This window comes from Ranitomeya variabilis, chromosome 4, assembly GCF_051348905.1.
Source record: "Ranitomeya variabilis isolate aRanVar5 chromosome 4, aRanVar5.hap1, whole genome shotgun sequence".
NCBI classification, from domain to species: domain Eukaryota; kingdom Metazoa; phylum Chordata; class Amphibia; order Anura; family Dendrobatidae; genus Ranitomeya; species Ranitomeya variabilis.
Window position 1 is genome coordinate 533,589,496 of NC_135235.1, and position 18,743 is coordinate 533,608,238.

At 42.3% G+C, this 18,743-nt stretch overlaps 1 protein-coding gene across 2 annotated transcripts in view; it reads right to left on the bottom strand.

Annotated features, from left to right (window-relative positions):
- LOC143765577 (uncharacterized) overlaps positions 1-18,743 on the bottom strand; it is a 70,684-nt gene that overhangs the window by 18,800 nt on the left and 33,141 nt on the right. For both annotated transcript variants that reach the window (XM_077252411.1, XM_077252410.1), the window contains exons 9-19: positions 18,499-18,561; positions 14,513-14,536; positions 14,273-14,416; positions 13,970-14,008; positions 3,865-3,936; positions 3,025-3,066; positions 2,757-2,784; positions 2,580-2,617; positions 1,739-1,873; positions 1,562-1,621; positions 1,394-1,462 (exon numbers count right to left, since the gene is read on the bottom strand). In XM_077252411.1, the coding sequence (XP_077108526.1) occupies positions 1,394-1,462; positions 1,562-1,621; positions 1,739-1,873; positions 2,580-2,617; positions 2,757-2,784; positions 3,025-3,066; positions 3,865-3,936; positions 13,970-14,008; positions 14,273-14,416; positions 14,513-14,536; positions 18,499-18,561 (714 nt within the window). The remainder of the gene's footprint in view (positions 1-1,393; positions 1,463-1,561; positions 1,622-1,738; positions 1,874-2,579; positions 2,618-2,756; positions 2,785-3,024; positions 3,067-3,864; positions 3,937-13,969; positions 14,009-14,272; positions 14,417-14,512; positions 14,537-18,498; positions 18,562-18,743) is intronic.

Genomic DNA, 18,743 nt, shown 5'->3' on the forward strand with positions numbered 1-18,743 from the left:
AAGTGCTTTATGGCTTACTCTGGCCAACCTCGTTAAACCCATAAGTGCCCATGGGTTGCACATGTAAGCAGATGGCTGCCACCATAGATTGACAAAATGGCTGTTGTGTGCTCTACTGCACAGATGAGAGCAGATACAGGAAGTCCTCCTGCTTGTATCTCCACCTGAGCTGGATGGTTTCAGAACCTGTGTAGTAGAGGATGCAGCTACAATCCTGGTACGCTATGGACACAGCAATTTGTTTCCAAGTGTTACTTATGGACAACGAGAGCTTCACTGTGTGAGCTAAGGTAAGCCCCAAAGCATTTTAGTTTTTCTTATGTTATTACATGTGAATGCATGGTAATTCTTTGAGCAGAAAGCTTACAATCCCTTTATAAACAGTAATATTTGTAATGTATATTTCTATTCACCTGCAATGGGATTACCTGCAATGCTAAACACAATCCATAGCCATGTATTACTGTTTCTTGAAACAAAGCCTCAGGATGTCCATGTTGAGCCTTTCTCCTCAACATGGATTTCCTTTTTACAAGCACTGAACTTTGCGGACAAGTCACATCTACAGTAGTCCCTATAGAAAACGGGTGCAGGAGCTGTCTATTCACATGCACTAGAATAATCAATGAATCGGAACAAACTAGGGCGTTTCGTAATTTTTTATCCACGTGGACTGGAGGTCTGTGTAAGCATGTGTACAATGGTCTATGTGTTGACAGTTGCACATGCGGACATCATACTTTCCAAAAGAACATTAATCTGAACTTAAGATTAGACCAAACGTGTGGTTTTGTTTCCTCGTTTTGCAGGCATTTGGCCGCCTTGGGTAGATGGAGTTTTGGTCACTTGGCCAACCTCTCACGGGTTTCCACCTTGGGGTTGTGTTATAACTTTCCTCTATTGTGAGTGTGCCACAGACAATAAATGAAAACTGCTATTGCCAAGAAGACCACCTGGTAACTGCTTAATGTTGGGGAAATCAAGTACTTTAAATTATTGTCTGGAGAGCAGGACAAGCAGCATGCATCATCCACCTCCATAGCGATAACAGACAATGTTTAGCCAGTGAGCAAAGTTGACTGTTTCCAGGTTGGCCTACATCTTTATGTAAGGAGATATTCTACTAAGAAATGTGCCCATTCAAGTTCCCTCTGCATTTATCGGACTATATACTGTATGTACAGTGTATGGCCTGTAGAAATATGGACACAAGCAGAGATGACAAATAATGATAGAAGCATATTACCCAGCAGACATGTTATACTCAGCCCTAGCAAATGGTGTATGCCAGCAGTCGAACCTCCACCTTTAAAGGCTTTTAACATGCCATGTCACATGTTTTACGAAAATATAGCCACTCAGAAGAAAATTTGATCATATGAAGAAATCTTACTGAGGGAATTCTGGGGCTGATGCTCGGCAGCACTGCTACAATATCATCATGGATATGAGAGTCTTCCTCCTGACAATAGAAAGTACTGTTAATAATAATAAAGGGCTATAAATGTGATCTTTGACAAGTAAATATAGCACTCAATGTAGGTCTCCATCGGTTACTCACTATTACTTCCGCCGACAATAAGGGGTCATCAGCTGAGAAAATGGGCTCAGACTCTTCCAACTAAAAGAAGTTAACCCATATACAACCATTTGCAACTGGTACTATAAATGTGAGGCACACATGCAAAAAAATTAGGCAAAATATACATGTTTAAGATAGTGTCTATATAAAACATACCATGATTTTACTCCATCCCACATTGGTCCGGAAGAAAGCACTACTTGGTACCTTCACGTACACCAGGCTGCCTTCCGCTACATCCTCCCAAGCCTGAGACATCTCATCTTTGTTTGCAAAAACCCAATTGTGTATCTGTTTCACCATACAAAACAAATTAATTGCCTCTTACCTCTGATAAAACATTGTGTAATAGATCATTTTAAAGATATTCATTCAAGTAAAATATCCCCCATTACTATATTCAACCAAAGAGTCTACTACACTCACCAAAGTAGATGCCAACCATTGATAGAGGCATAGGTTGAGAGGTGTGGGTGTCAATTATGTGCCAAAAAGCAAGTCTACCTTGACCAGGGTACTCAGGAGAGAATAGTAGTGTAACAAACTGAATCTTTGCCTTAAGCAGATGAAAGTCTGGCTATGACTACTGGTATAAATTGAGGATTCAGAAGAGTTTGCAAAGCAGCTCTCTCTAAAAAAGAAGAAAGACTATCTAGTTATTGCCACCTGACTCTAGAATAAAGCTGCAAGGCTGCCAGGGATAGACATTAAAGTTTGAGGTAGCTACCTCAAAAGGAGGCACTAGTGGGGTTTTCTTCTCTCTGTAAGATAATTAGTTTGTAGATTTGTTTCCTTTGCAGCATTTCCAATAAGACTCCATACACAGATGGTCTTTTGTACAAAAGTTATGGCCACTCTATCCCCAAAGTGAGAATCTGAGAAAATAAAATCTGTTGCATAGTTTCAGTCTTGAAATCGATACAAATGTATTGGTGGTATATGTGTGAAAGAATGTTTTTTTTCCTCCTGGAATAATTGAAATAATGTCCATTCTTACCTTTTGATGATGATGACCCTTTTCAGCTGGCCTAGCGTCTGATGGCAACAGAAAGTTAGATGACAAGGGAGTTTTGATGATTATGGATGTGGAGGATGACAGAACAATGAATGAATGCATTTACAAATGATGTGAATGTAGCAATAAAATTAATTATCGATAAGTAGATAACTTTACCTCGGTCTTCAGTCTCTTCATTGGGAACCTGTATAAAATGAACGAGGAGTAAGTTTTGGAATTACATGTAGTCTACCATTCTGTGTTTAAGAAAAAAAAGACATCACCACACGTCTCGCACTTAAAAAGTTAAACCTATTTATCATAGGTCATATTAAGTCATTAAATCCTGCACTCCATCCTATTAGTCTCTATTTTAATGGTGACAACTCATATTTATATTGGGTAAGTGTTTTAAATGATCCAAATTCACACTTGCTCTTCTTACCGTCTCCTTGCAATGTGGCCGTGCTGGGACAGGGAAGACTCTCTGCAGAAAGAAAGGCTTGCCAAGTAACACTTTATATGTTAAACATTATTTGTTCATAAACATAGGAATAAACCCTAGCACAATGTAAATGGTAGGAAAGTGTCACTTCTTACTTGTGCTTCTACTTTTGATGGACAAAAGGATACATGAGAAGACAGATTTCAAAATCGGCCATATTAATCTTTGATGTGCAAGTGATCTGGGATTGCTTTATCCCATAACAGTAAAAAAAGGGTAGAACTAACCAAACCGAACACTACATGATGGGTCTTAGTGGCAATAATTGGCAAGGTCCAAGAGAAGTAATCTTCTTTTGGAGATGACATTTTAGGTAATGACTTTTTCACCAGAGTCTACTTCTTATAGACTGTTTTCCAAAAAATCTATTAGATGTTATTAATGACATTTACTGTGCGTGCAATGTTAACCAAAGAGTTGACAGTACAATAAAAGTGGACGTGCACTCTTTCTGTATAGATGGAGGACAGGTGCTTGGAATTAAGGGCATAAGAACCACAGAGGTAGACCATGTGGCTGTCATAGTGTCCTCAGTTCTTTTCCCTTTACTATTAGGTGAGGAGAACCTGTACAGAACCCTCTCCGGATGAATTGCAATTTTAAGAAACAAAGAGTGAGGGATAGGCCTCGGTGGCAAAACTTGTACAATACTGTAGTAAGATTTTACTATAGGGTCACTATTGGTGTTCATAATTGCTTATTTTTGGTTACTCCAGAGGGCAGAGACCCCAGTGTAGTATAACAGAAAGCTGTTATTTCACTCATGAAAATCAAACTTACATTTAGATAAACAACTCCAGGTGGTCCGGGAGGTCCTGGAGGGCCGGGGATTCCAGGGATTCCAGGAGGGCCCTGTGCAAAGAGTCAGCATTTACTATTTCAATTTAGCACTAAAGAAGATATTTACTGATTTTGTATTGCAACATGTCTGTGTTTTATTTCATTTGAGTTTTTTACGGGAACTTGTCCGGTTATTCATGCGATTTCAAATCGCTTACAGCATAAATTGCAGCCTGGCTGCATGATGGAAACGATCTAGCTGGGAAACATATATGGACATGGGACTAGTCCTTCTCCGCCAACTTCTCCCAATGCCACGGCTGGTAACTTACAGGTCTCCAAGAGTTAGTTTTACCCTGGATTATTGCTCCGTATGGCTCTGTTCTAGGTGGGGCCAGGATATATAAGTGCACCTCATGGTTGGTCCGCTGTAGTTAGAGAGTGTGTACTAGGCAACGTGTAGAAAGTCAATGTGAACCTGCATTAGCACAGTGAGGAAGGATCTGTGGTTGGAGTTGGAGTTATGCTTGCCATGTAGAGAATCTGAACTCCAATGGGTTGGTTTCAGACTGCTACCTATACCTGGTCCTACTCTGGACTGTTGCTGGCACTTAGACCTGAGTAACTGCTGCTGGATTAAAAGTGGTCATGAATACTAGAAGTAGTTGCAGACCACTTCTAGCCTTAAAACTGATAACGGGTGAGTACAAGCCAAAATTCCCCAATTTAAGTGAGTGATTTGCAACTGTATATGCTTCAAGCTGTCAACTCATAACTGCCTGCTGTAAGTTATTCATAGAATCATAGAATGTTAGAGTTGGAAGGGACCTCCAGGGTCATTGTGTCCAACCCCCAAGGTCATAGATCCTTGGGCAAATAAAAATGAGAGGGAGACACACACCAGGTCCAACTGAGGCAGGGGAACACTATCAAAGGTCTGGGACAGTCTCATTAGACCCTCCCAGCGCCCAGCCTCTGATGCACAGGGTAGTCTTGTGAAGGGACAAATTAAGAAAGATTCTCCATTTTGTGCTTTTCGACTCCATTTTCCTGTTGCTTAAAGATAAATTCTGTTAATTAGGTAAAAGGTTATAGCTGCCATGAAGTAACTTTATCTTGTTGTTCACAAGCCTGGTATTCAACTAGGCTATGGTTTATAATTGGTAAAAAGACCTTGAGTCTTCTGACTCGAGCCAGATAATAGATTCGGGGGTGTATTGCTATACAAGACTGAGACACCTGTTAGTATGTGATTTCTATGCCAAGAAGATATGACCATATATGTAGTTTCTGTTTTTTCTGTATTCTCATGGGTTAAGTTTTTCCTGCATTCTTATAGGTTAAGAACTGTGAGCGTGTTCTTATGCTGATTGGTTGAAGTATAATTTCTATGATTATGAAAAGCAATACACAATAAAACAGGGGCCAGAGATCTGCTCGATCCCCCATACAGAGACACACGTCTCCATCTGGTAATTTTCAGTTGCCGGCAACGCCCTGTAGATTAATTTGGAAATCACTGAGTTAACCGTGAAGGATCAATTTAGATCCTCCCTCAACAGTTGGCACCCGAAAACGTGGGGCCCCAAACAGGAACGCCTCTGCCCCCCGGAGGACAACAAGACAAAGGACACTCGGACCGGACACAGGCACTGGAAAATTGGGACTGATCATCCCCCACAACAACCTCGGTAAGTTGGCAGTTATACTGTCCAGACTGACCGTTTGGTGTGGTTTTCCTGTGTTTGTGCTGCAAAGAGGGTCTGAGGTTTGTCCCCGATGGTGGGGTGATTTTTTGGGTGGAATCATATAGAGGTGTAGTTCCGTTGGCAGCCCAGTGCTCGAACCGTACCTCATAAGGGACGGACACCCCGGATTGACCAGTGATGTAATTCTCTTTACAGTCAAAATATCCTGAATTCCTGATCACTGTTAGAATCAGGCGCGGTGAGGTGATCGAAGATTGGGTAGGATGCGTAACTCAGGAATTATATATTTATATATGTCCAGAGGTGTCCGGAGGGAAAGTCTAAGACACCCTCCTCCTTTCACTGAGTACTGCGTTTTTGGGTTGTCCCAGCGGGGGACAGAGAGACCCAGTGGAACAAAACCGTAAGGCCGTCGGTATTGTGCGCGACAAAGTAAGGATATTTAGCTCTAAAGGAGAATCAGTTTCCATGGAAGGAAAAGAAGACTTTGAATTTGTGTGATGAATCTGATATTGTTAGCCCAAAGACGGGGAAAATATTCTCAATTATGGGTTTTTCTAAGGTGTTCTGGTATGTGAATTGTGTGATGAAGGTTTTGTAGAAATTAATTAAGTCTGAGAACTGCTGTATTCCGTTTCTGTGTTTATCTCTAAGATACCCGATGGGAGGGGGGAGTCAAACAGCTGCGTTATTGCTTTCTCTGTGTTGAGGAATGCTGTGATTTTCTTATCTTTGCTGTGCCTCTCATATGGAGGGGGCACGTTGCTGCGTTTTAAGTTTCTCTATATTTTCTTTTGCGCTGGGAGATTTGTGTTTAAACAATAGTTGAAATATGGTACCTAGTTTTAGAAGGAAACTTGTAAGTGATTGTTTGATTATCAGTGTAATTGAAAGATTGGTAAAAGATTTACCTGCTTCAAGTTGAGTGGTTGATATATAGCAAATTGAGGATCAACAGAGGATGTGAATTCTGATTGTTTTTGGGACGTTGAAAAAGGAAAGTTGTCTATTACTATGACAAAAAAATGGATGTTTTGTGGTGCAAGAAGGAACTGAGAAAGTGATTGAGAGTAATGTGTCAGAAATAGTGTTGAGCATTCCGATACCGCAAGTATCGGGTATCGGCCGATATTTGCTGTATCGGAATTCCGATACCGAGATCCGATACTTTTGTGGTATCGGGAATCAGAATCGGAAGTTCCCAGTGTATGGTTCCCAGGGTCTGAAGGAGAGGAAACTCTCCTTCAGGCCCTGGGATCCATATCCATGTAAAAAATAAAGAATTAATATAAAAAATAGGGATATACTCACCCTCGGTCGCGCCCTGGTAGTAACCGGCAGCCTTCTTTGCTTAAAATGAGCGCGTTCAGCACCTTCCATGACGTCACGGCTTCTGATTGGTCGCGTGCCGCTCATGTGACCGCCACGCGACCAATCACAAGCTGCGACGTCATCCCTCAGGTCCTAAATTCCCTTCTAGGAATTTAGGACCTGAGGGATGACGTCACGGCTTCTGATTGGTCGCGTGGCGGTCACATGAGCGGCACGCGACCAATCAGAAGCCGTGACGTCATGGAAGGTACTGAACGCGCTCATTTTAAGCAAAGAAGGCTGCCGGTTCACAGCGGTAAGGTCCAGGCTGCGTCGGAGAGGTGAGTATATCAATATTTTTTTATTTTAATTCTTTATTTTACACATTAATATGGATCCCAGGGCCTGAAGGAGAGTTTCCTCTCCTTCAGACCCTGGGAACCATCAGGATACCTTCCGATACTTGGTGTCCCATTGACTTGTATTGGTATCGGGTATCGGTATCGGCGATATCCGATACTTTTCGGGTATCGGCCGATACTATCCGATACCGATACTTTCAAGTATCGGACGGTATCGCTCAACACTAGTCGGAAAGACAAACAATTAAAAATGATGATCTGGAACAGGGGGTCTCCCTGCTAGATGATAAGGTCCCTCCCCAGGAAATCAAGCCTCTTCTCCCGACTGTAAGCTCTGTGCCCCTTAACTCCGGGCATCACTCCGACAGCGGTGGACACCGCGTCAAGACCCGCACACCATCAGCACTCAGACGTGCTTTCTGCTCGTTACAAAAAGCAGACTACAGATAAATTATAGAACCATCGGATCTACTGAGTGGACACTCAGTCATTCTACTGTACGTAACTGACGAAGGCCACACCAGGCCGAAACGTTTTGATCGTACTACAGAATAAATTCCTTAAATTCAAGTTGAGTGCCAGGTTCTTTATATATCACATGTATATGGTTTGGGAACCTACCTGTGCACCACCGTAGCAGTGCTCACGTGTTTTGCCTACTGTACCTTAACCCCAAGGCACCAATATATCCTGGACTGCCGAGATGTTCTATGGGCGTCTTATGGTAGTATTTAAAGATCTGGGATTCTCATTGTAAAATAAAGCCCATTCACACCTTTTTGTGACAGCTTTAATGTCCGGCCTTAAATCTGAATTGAAAGAGGCAATAATGTCAGTTAGACCTGATATTAAGACTTCCACTCCGGATGATGCATTGAAAATAGTAAAGAGTTTTCAAAAGAATTTAGCCCGTTCTGCATCAGCAGGGAAATTAAAGGTTAAATCAGTGGCCGCAGTGATTCCTACTCCAATCTCAGCCCCCCCCCCCCACAGCTGCAAGGACGCAGCTCCATTCCTTGTCAGTGGCCCATGTAACAGACTTCAGCTCCTGCCCTCCCTACCTTACACAAATCCAATATCTTTTTTAACCCTATGTCTGGGAATGTCCCTCCCCAGCCCCGCCATGTCAATTCTCAGACCAAGAGCTTGTTTTAATCTGTGTAGATGGCAGACCCAATAAATATACTCTTACAAAACCTATCCCATTGGGACCCTTCCCTGAAGTCACGGCTCAGTTCGTAATCTCTCCTATATGTCCGGTAAATTTACTGGGGGCAGATTTATTATCACAGTTCCGCTCCAGAATATAATTCCAAGATGATGGTCAGATGGTACTTACGTTATATAACCCCTATGCAGATGAACACAATGAGATCTGTATCCTACATGCCCTTCCTACGGTTATGATGGCCCTGATAGGCCCAGATTCTCCTCCAACAATGCCTGTAGAACCAGTAAAAGTGTTTTTCAAACCTGGTGCCCCTTTTCCCAAAGTCCATCAATACCCTTTGAAACATGATCAGGAGCGGTGCCTCAAGGGGCAAATACAAATGTTACTCGATAATGGTGCCCTGGTACCCTGTGTTTCCCCATGTAACACGCCCTTGTTTCCCGTTAAGAAAAAGGCCCCACCCGGCCAAACCCCTGTGTACCGGCTGGTACAAGATCCACGGGCAGTTAATGCAGTTACTGTTCTAGAAACTCCGGTGGTGCCTAATCCACATACTCTTTTGTCCCAGATATCTCAGGATGCTGCTTGGTTCACAGTCATCGACCTTGCCAATGCCTTCTTCAGCATTCCATTACACCTAGATTGCCAGTTCTGTATGCATTCACTTATCAGGGACGACAATTGACGTGGACGGTTATGCCACAAGGGGCCCAAAAAGTCCCAATCAGTTTGCAAAAAATATGGGCGAGTGTCTTTTACCCTGGCAGTTAGAACACCCCTATGTCACGCTGCTTCAGTATGTGGATGATGTTTTATTGTGTGCACGAACAGAGCAGGAAGCCATTGCTGCCACTGTTAGCCTTCTCAAGTATCTGGCAGATCTGAACTGTCGGGTTTCGGCCTCGAAACTTCACTTCTGCCTTGGTCAAGTGATATTTTTGGGTCACTGTCTCCTTCAGGGTGTCAGACACCTCACAAAAGAAAGAAGAATAGCCATCAGCTCCCTTCCTTTTCCAAAAGATGAGACTGAACTCTAGCGTTTTCTTGGACTGTGTACTTATTGTCCTCAGTGGATACCGGACGCATCCCGCATAATGCAACCTCTCTACAATGCCCTGAAAGACGGTTCAAGATATGCTGATGATTTTGGCAGATTCCACCCCGGATACGCTGTTACTACGGAAGACACTGTAGTGCATGGAGCTGCACTCCCTCCCTCACTGTCAGCACAAGAAGCAGAATTTCAGGCTCTGTCTACTGCATGTGCTCTGGCCAAAGACAGGCGAGCTAATATATATACGGACTCACAGTATGCATTTGGTATTGCTCATGATTTCGGAGCCCTATGGGTTAATCGAGGGTTTATTACTACCGCCGGAATTCCAGTGAAAAATGCTGAAGCTGTTAAAACCCTCATGGTCTCAATCAAATAACCTACCCAGGTGGCCATTATCAAGGTCAAGGCGCACGGTCCTAGGAACAGTCCAACAGACTGTTGGTAACGCCTTTGTGGATATGCAAGCAAAAGCTGCTGCTCTTCTACCCGTTGAACCGACCATACCAACTATGGTGACCACACGCTCTCAGCGTAAACAGTTACAAGAAACACTGACTCTACAGGAACCTGATGATCCACGACAGACTGAGGTTTTCTGTCGGACCCCGCGAGACCGCTTAATGACGATGCAGAGAATGTCCCCAAAGGAAGAAGTGAAACAGTGGAAGGCTGATGGAGCACGTATGGACAATGGTCTCTGGAAAAAGGACCAACTTGTGTGTCTCCCTAAGCGGATGTACCCTGCTATTGCCACGTGGGCACATGGGCCCACACATCGAGGAAAAAAATGTACAAAAATTCTACTGGGCTCCAGGTATTTCTACAGTCCTGACAGCACTCAATCATGCATGTAACATCTGTCAGACCTGCAATCCTGGTCAACTTCAACATGTACCCCCAAAGCACCTTGCTAAGCCCGACTATCCTTTCCAAAGGCTCCAAGTGGACCACATCACGTTGCCTAAGTCTGGAAGGTATAAATATTGTGTGGTGGTTGTCAATATGTTCTCCAGTTGGCCGGAAGCATTCCCCGTTACCAACATGACTGCAAAAACCACAGCGAAGAAACTGGTGATGGAAGTTATATGCCGATATGGTGTTCCAGAAATCGTCGAAAGTGACCAAGGCCCGGCCTTTTCTTCTCCTGTGTATCAGGAGGTTCTGACAATGCTTGGATCTACTGTAGCCCTCCATACTCCGTACCATCCACAATCCAGTGGGAAAGTTGAGAGGCTGAACGGCACACTGAAGGGACAATTGACCAAAATGATGCAGGAGACTACGGCTCCATGGCCAGAGCTCCTACCCATTGTACTGTACCACATTCGTACTACCCCTAAGGCAAAACATGGCCTGTCCCCATATGAGATATTGTTTGGTGCTAGGCCCCCAGTTACAAATTTCCAGCCTCAGTAGTTATCAGAGGAAACTGACCGTACTGTTCAATATGTTATTCAGCTTAGTAAAAATCTTGCTAACACCCATGTTTTAGTTTCTTCTTCCCTTCCAGATTCAGCAGAAACCGACACTTGTCACAACTTAAAGTCTGGTGGTTTTGTGGTTGTGAAAAGCCATGTCAGAAAAGACGGACTAGAACCCTTGTATGACGGTCCCTACCAAGTCCTCAGTATCACTCCTATGTCAGTAAAGCTGGAAGGAAGGTCGACGTGGATCCACGTATCGCACTGCAAGCTGGTCAAACAGACTAGTAGCAAATAAGGGGACATAATGTTTTGTTTTTTTTGTATTTCTATATAATAATATTGGTAACCGCATGGGAAAGCCTAAATTCCCCAATATCCTTGAATAATAAGTTTGTACAATATCATGAAAGATTAGTAGTACAGATGGGTATAGCCACTAAAATTGTCAGTTCTATTTTCATTTACCCTATGATTACACAAATGTGGGATAAATTGGTTAGGGCAACAGATTATCTAGATGATCAAATTTGGGATATATTGGATATACTGAATACTACTGTTGTTGTCCAAAACCAACTTATCATAGTCACTAATCGACACACTGTAGTACTGGATTACTTAACAGCAGCACAGGGTGGTATGTGTCAGGTTATTGGACCCGCTTGCTGTCATTATATAGATCCCAATAGCACTATGAAGTTAAACTTAGAGGATATTCAAAGACTCAGAGATTAATATGATAAAGACAATGCCCGTAATAAGGACAGTTGGTGGGCAGACACCTTCTCCTTTCTTAATCCAGCCAATTGGTTTAAGGGATTTGGGGGCTGGATAGCTGAAATCTTTCAAAGTTTGTTATATATTGTTGCCTTTATCCTTGTCATGTATGTAATACTAAAACTTGTTCTTTGGTGTATTTCTGTATGTATTAGGAAACTCTGCACTAAGACAACTAATGATGATACCAAAAGCGTTGCCACCCCTGCTCTTCTCTACCCTGATTTCACAAAGTTACCTGATGAAGATGTTGGAGCCAAGCGCATGGCTATCTTCAAAAGATCCCCACTACTGTTATCAACAATTGTTATTCGTAAATTCTAGTATACAGGGGGGACGGGTACGCCGCAACAGCCATGGCTGGTAACATGGCACCAGTCATGTGAAGACCAGTACCCCTCGAGCTTAGAGCTTGGGATAGTACCTCTGATGCTGGACATTAATTAACAACATTTATCTAGGGGGGAATGTGAAGGGACAAATTAAGAAAGATTCTCCATTTTGTGCTTTTCAACTCCATTTTCCTGTTGCTTAAAGATAAATTCTGTTAATTAGGTAAAAGGTTGTAGCTGCCATGAAGTAACTTTTTCTTGGTATTCAACTAGGCTATGGTTTATAATTGGTAAAAAGACCTTGAGTCTTCTGACTCGAGCCAGATAATAGATTCGGGGGTGTATTGCTATACAAGACTGAGACACCTGTTAGTATGTGATTTCTATGCCAAGAAGATATGACCATATATGTAGTTTCCGGTTTTTCTGTATTCTCATGGGTTAAGTTTTTCCTGCATTCTTATAGGTTAAGAACTGTGAGCGTGTTCTTATGTTGATTGGTTGAAGTATAATTTCTATGATTATGAAAAGCAATACACAATAAAACAGGGGCCAGAGATCTGCTCGATCCCCCATACAGAGACACACGTCTCCGTCTGGTCATTTTCAGTTGCCGGCAACGCCCTGTAGATTAATTTGGAAATCACTGAGTTAACCGTGAAGGATCAATTTAGATCCTCCCTCAACAGTCTGACAAGGAGTGAAAAGTTTTTGAACATGGTGAATGAGTACCTAGCCGACTGTGGACTATCGACTGTGTTAAGTAACTGTTCCTGTCACTGCTGCCAACCCCCTGCTACATTGTGAGTTGAGTGCCCAGAGGCTGTTTCTGCAATGTACCCACAAAGCCTTATTCCTAAAGTGCATCTGCTGGAAAACTGTACCTCAAAACTTAAGTGTAACTTCCAAGCTTAGTTGTCACTGCACTATTACAGGATATACCAAGGCTAGGGGCTCCTTCCCTATCCCTAAAGCTAGGAACGCTATAGCTATTCCTGATCCCCAGAATACTTTTGATGATGAAGACGTGGGGCCACGTGCCTTGCTGAGCTCCTAAATCAGCCATTATTTGTCCCCTCCACCACCAAGGGAAGTGGGGAGTCCTAGTGTATAAGAATACACAAAACAGACTAACAAGGGAAGACGTACAGGAATAAATGAAAATACCAATCATAAAAATATACACTCACAAACAAGGAAAGTTTGTAAAGGAAGGAAAAAACAAGTAGGCAAGGATGAGGATATTCACACATGCAAATAACCAAGCAATAGTCTTCTGAACAACACTCCAAATGCCTCCTCAAACAACCAACACCTCCAACTCTAGACCCAGGCAGTATGAAACTAATACTGGAAATCCCTGATTGCCAGTGGCCAGTATGCATAGCAAAGGAGAGTGGCCAACACTGAAGAGTTTAGACCATCAAAGCAAGAAAGCTCCAGCAGCTCTCAAGTAAACAGATTAACCCAACCACTGCAAGCAGAAACCTGCACTGTTTGATATGATGATGAAGTGCTTCTAATCAGTGCAGGAGTACAATAAATCCGACACCGTGGTCTTCTGGTCCCTCTCTGTCGCGGTAAACCCGTGACACTTGTGCCTCAAAAATAACTTTCAATCTATAAGATGAGCTCATCTCCCTCCAGCGCACACCGCTTTATACAAAAAAATTTCTGAATCGGCCTCAAAATAATCAGCTTGTATGTAAATTCAATGGTATCTGAGATCCTATATCAATCACAATATGCTAGAAGTTGTAAAGAACCTGAAATTTAGGACAAACACTGAAGTTAAATAAGAATTTTTTTAACTTACTTTTGAAAGGTAGCTATATTCTTACATATTTTTAGGTACTAACCATAGTGCTGCCACTCTTTGTATTAACTGTCTATAAATATATATAGTCAAAATTCATGAATTTATACTGTATAAAAACAAAAAAAAAAGCAGACAGAACTCACAGAGTTAAGTACTGATCCATACACCTCTGATCTGCCATTCTGCAAAAAAAAATGTTAAAATGGTTGTACTTTTTGGGCAATCCTTTTTGTTCATTTTCCATGAAATCGCCACCACAGGAGAAAGTCAGCATTACACAGTTCTCTTTGAAATAAGTGGTCATTCTGTGGAATTCAGAACAAGGGATGGAGAACATTTTCTTATAGACACTAAAAAAATCCTATTATACTCTGCTTTAGAGAGCATCCAGCTGAGAAACTAGCATAAAAAGTTCATAGAAATATGCAGTATATGATAAAACTTACCTGATGGAAGATTGTAGGGCTCTTTGCTTCTGATGGAATTATGACCCCAGGAGAGCCAGGAGGACCTGGTGGACCTGGAGGCCCAACAGGACCTGGAGGGCCAATAGTTTCAATCTTACTGTTGTCACTGCACAAACTACACCCCTTCCAATATAAGAAGAAATTATAAGTAGGGTAAATACCTAGTTAATGAGACATTAATTGTGCTGCCATCACAATGCCACGTATCTGTATACAAACCTCTCCCGGGTCTCCCTTTTCACCCTACAAGCAAAACACACAATATATTATATGCTACAACAATTATTCTTTGTTAGCCGAGGACTTAAACTAATGGTAAATTAGGTAGCCGTTATCAGGTGTACATAAATGTAGTTACTGGAATAGTACATTTTCATTCTATTTTATCTATGTAAGCCTTAAGGCCATGTGCACACGTTCAGTATTTTTTTCGCTATAAAAACGCGAAAAAACGCTTATATATGCCTCCCATTATTTTCAGTGTATTCCGCATATTTTGTGCACATGCTGCATTTTTTTCCGCGAACAAATCGCATCACGGAAAAAAAAGCAACATGTTCATTAAATTTGCGGAATTGCGGGGATTCCGCACACCTAGGAGTGCATTGATCTGCTTACTTTCCGCACGGGGCTGTGCGCACCATGCGGGAAGTAAGCAGATTATATGCGGTTGGTACCCAGGGTGGTGGAGAGGAGACTCTCCTCCACGGACTGGGCACCATATAATTGGTCAAAAAAAAAGAATAAAAATAAAAAATAGTCATATACTCACCTTCGATGGCCCCCGGAGTGTTCCCGCCTCTCACCGCTGCATGCTGCCGCTTCGGTTCCTGTAGATGGTGTGGTTCAGGACCTGCGATGACGTCGCTGTCTTGTGATTGGTCGCGAGACCGGTCATGTGACCGCTCACGTGACCGCGACGTCATCGAAGGTACTGAACCACACCATCTATAGGAACAGACGCCGCTGAGGATATCGGTTGTCTGCAGGTGAGTATAACCATTTTTTAATTTTTTTAATTATTTTTAAACATTCTATCTTTTACTATAGATGCTGCATAAGCAGCATCTATAGTAAAAAGTTGGTCACACTTGTCAAACAGTATGTTTGACAAGTGTGACCAACCTGTCAGTCAGTTTTCCAAGCGATGCTACAGATCGCTTGAAAAACTTTAGCATTCTGCAAGCTAATTACGCTTGCAAAATGCTAAAAAAAAACGGGAAAAAAACACACAAAAAAAATGCGGATTTCTTGCAGAAAATTTCCGGTTTTCTTCAGGAAATTTCTGCAAGAAATCCTGACGTGTGTACATACCCTAAGGCCATGTGCACACGTTCAGGATTTTTAGCGTTTTTTTCGCGTTTTTTCGCTATAAAAACGTGATAAAAACGTGAAAAAAACGCTAACATATGCCTCCTATTATTTACAAGGTATTCCGCATTTTTTGTGCAAATGTTGCGATTTTTTCCGCGAAAAAATCGCATAGCGGAAAAAAAAGCAACATGTTCATTAAAAATGCGGAATTGCGGGGATTCCGCACACCTAGGGGTCCATTGATCTGCTTACTTCCCGCACGGGGCTGTGCACACCATGCGGGAAGTAAGCAGATTATGTGCGGTTGGTACCCAGGGTGGAGGAGAGGAAACTCTCCTCCACGCACTGGGCACCATATAAGTGGTCAAAAAATAAGAAATAAAATAAAAAACAGTCCTATACTCACCCTCGATGTCCAGCGCAGTGTTCCCGCCTCTGTGCTGCACGCTGGCTGGTTCCTGTAGCTGGTGTGCGGAGAAGGACCTTGCCGAATGACGTCACTGTCCTGTGATTGGCCGAGACCGCTCACGTGACCGTGACGTCATGGAAGGCCCTGCGCGCACACATCAGCTATAGGAATGGACGCCGGTGAGGAGATCTGATGTCTGCGGGTGAGTATAAGCATTTTTTTTATTTTTTTTATTATTTTTAAACGTTCTATCTTTTACTATAGATGCTGCAAAAGCAGCATCTATAGTAACAAGTTGGTCACACTTGTCAAACGCTATGTTTGACAAGTGTGACCAACTTGTCAGTCAGTTTTCCAAGCGATGCTACAGATCGCTTGGAAAACTTTAGCATTCTGCAAGCTAATTACGCTTGCAGAATGTTAAAAAAACGGAAAAAAAACGGAAAAAAAACGCAAAAAAAAAAATGCGGATTTCTTGCAGAAAATTTCCGGTTTTCTTCAGGAAATTTCTGCAAGAAATCCTGAACGTGTGCACATACCCTTAAGGGAATCTGTCAGCTGGTTTTTGATAAGTAATCCAGAGTATGATGATGTAGTGGAAGAGATCCTGATTGCAGAGAGGTGTCTTTTACTGGACTGTGTTTTGCTGTTTCAATGCAATCAGTGTTTTATCTGCAGGAGATTATCACTACAGGACAAGCGGCCTCATGCATCCCAGTCCAACCATGGCTCCAGTACTGATTAGCAGCTTTCTGTCACCAAAGAATGTATACAAAAATATGTCAATCAGTGGTCGGGCAGGATAACACATCGCTCAACATTCCGATCTCTGATAAATCTGCAACAGAGAAAACTGTGATTCTATCATAACTGCTGCACCCAACCCAGTAAACAAAGTGAAGCATCGCTGGAATCCAGGTTGCTGTCCCTACCTCATTCTGCTGGCCAATTACATAGCAAAACTGTGCTGACAGATTCCCTTTAAAATCCAAATTTAATTTAACCCCTTCAACCCCGGAGCTTTTTTCGTTTTTGTTTTTCGCTCCCCTTTTTTCTAGAGCCATTACTTTTTTTTTTTTTCCGTCAATATGGCCATGTGAGGGCTTATTTTTTGCGGGACAAGATGTACTTTTGAATGATACCATTGGTTTTACCATGTTGTGTAACAGAAAACAGGAAAAAAATTCCAAGTGAGATAAAATTGCAAAAAAAGTGCAATCTCACACTTGTTTTTTGTTTGGCTTTTTTGCTAGGTTCACTAAATGCTAAAACTAACCTGCCATTATGATTCTCCAGGTCATTACGAGTTCATAGACACCAAATATGTCTAGGTTCTCTTTTATCTAAGTGGTAAAAAAAAAAAAAAAGATTGCGCCATTTTCCGATATCCGTAGCGTCTCCAATTTTCCTGATCTGGGGTCGAGTGAGGGCTTATTTTTTGCGTGCCGAGCTGGCGTTTTTAATGATTCCATTTTGGTGCAGATACGTTCTTTTGACCGCCCGTTACTGCATTTTAATGCAATGTTGCGGCGACCAAAAAAACGTAATTTTGGCGTTTTGATTTTTTTTCTCGCTACGCCATTTAGCGATCAGGTTAATCCTTTGTTTTTGTTGATAGATTGGGCGATTCTGAACGCAGCAATATGAAATATGTGTAGATTTGATTTTTTTGTTATTGTTTTGTTTTGATTGGGGCGAAAGGGGGTTATTTGAACTTTTATATATTTTTAATTTTTTTTTATATTTTTAAACACTTTTGTTTTCTAATTTTGGCATGCTTCAATAGCCTCTACAGGAGGCTAGAAGCATGCACTACACGATCGGCTCTGCTACATAGAGGTGAAGCACAGATCACCTCTATGTAGCAGAAATGCAGGGTTGCTTTGAACGCCGACCACAGGGTGGCGCTCAAAGCAATCGGCCATCAACAACCATAGAGGTCTCAAGGAGACCTCTGGTTGTTATGGCAATGCACCGATGACCCCCAATCATGTGACGGGGGTCAGCGGTGCGAGCACTTCCAGCCACGCAGCCGGGAGCGCTAATTAAATGCCGCTATCAGAGTTTGACAGCAGCATTTAACTAGTTAATGGGCGCGGGCGGATCGCGATTCCGCTCGCGCTCATTGCGCGCACATGTCAGCTGTACAAAACAGCTGACATGTCGTGGCTTTGAGGTGGGCTCACAGCCAGAGCCCACCTCAAAGCGGGGGTTCTGCCAGCTGACGTACTATTACGCCAGCTGGCAGAAAGGGGGTTAATAGCACTGATGCTGAATCCTTTTTCAGTGTCAATGATATGAGTGGCCCAGTAGGACAAAATATTACAAGAGCATTGGCCTTACCGGTAGAATTTTATAATATTTTTTTATTACAATGGGATTAGCCTTATCTGTAGAATTGTATAATAATTATCATTACAAGGGGATTGGTGTTTCCTGTAGAATTGTATAATAATTGCATATTTTAATTTCAAGTTCTCACCTTGGGTCCTGGTGGTCCAAGAACCTCTACATATTGCGCAGGAGATACAGAAGACACATCACCCTGTGTAGAATAAGATTATTAATTTATATTTTAAAATTAATAATACTACTTAGCTAAGATGAAATATTGATTGAGTTAATAGACTTCCAAACTTCAATCTTGAAAGGGTGTGGTGGATCAACTCACTCGGCTGCTTAAAGAGGTAGTCACAGGAACACTTTCCGTTTAAGCTTTCAACTGGT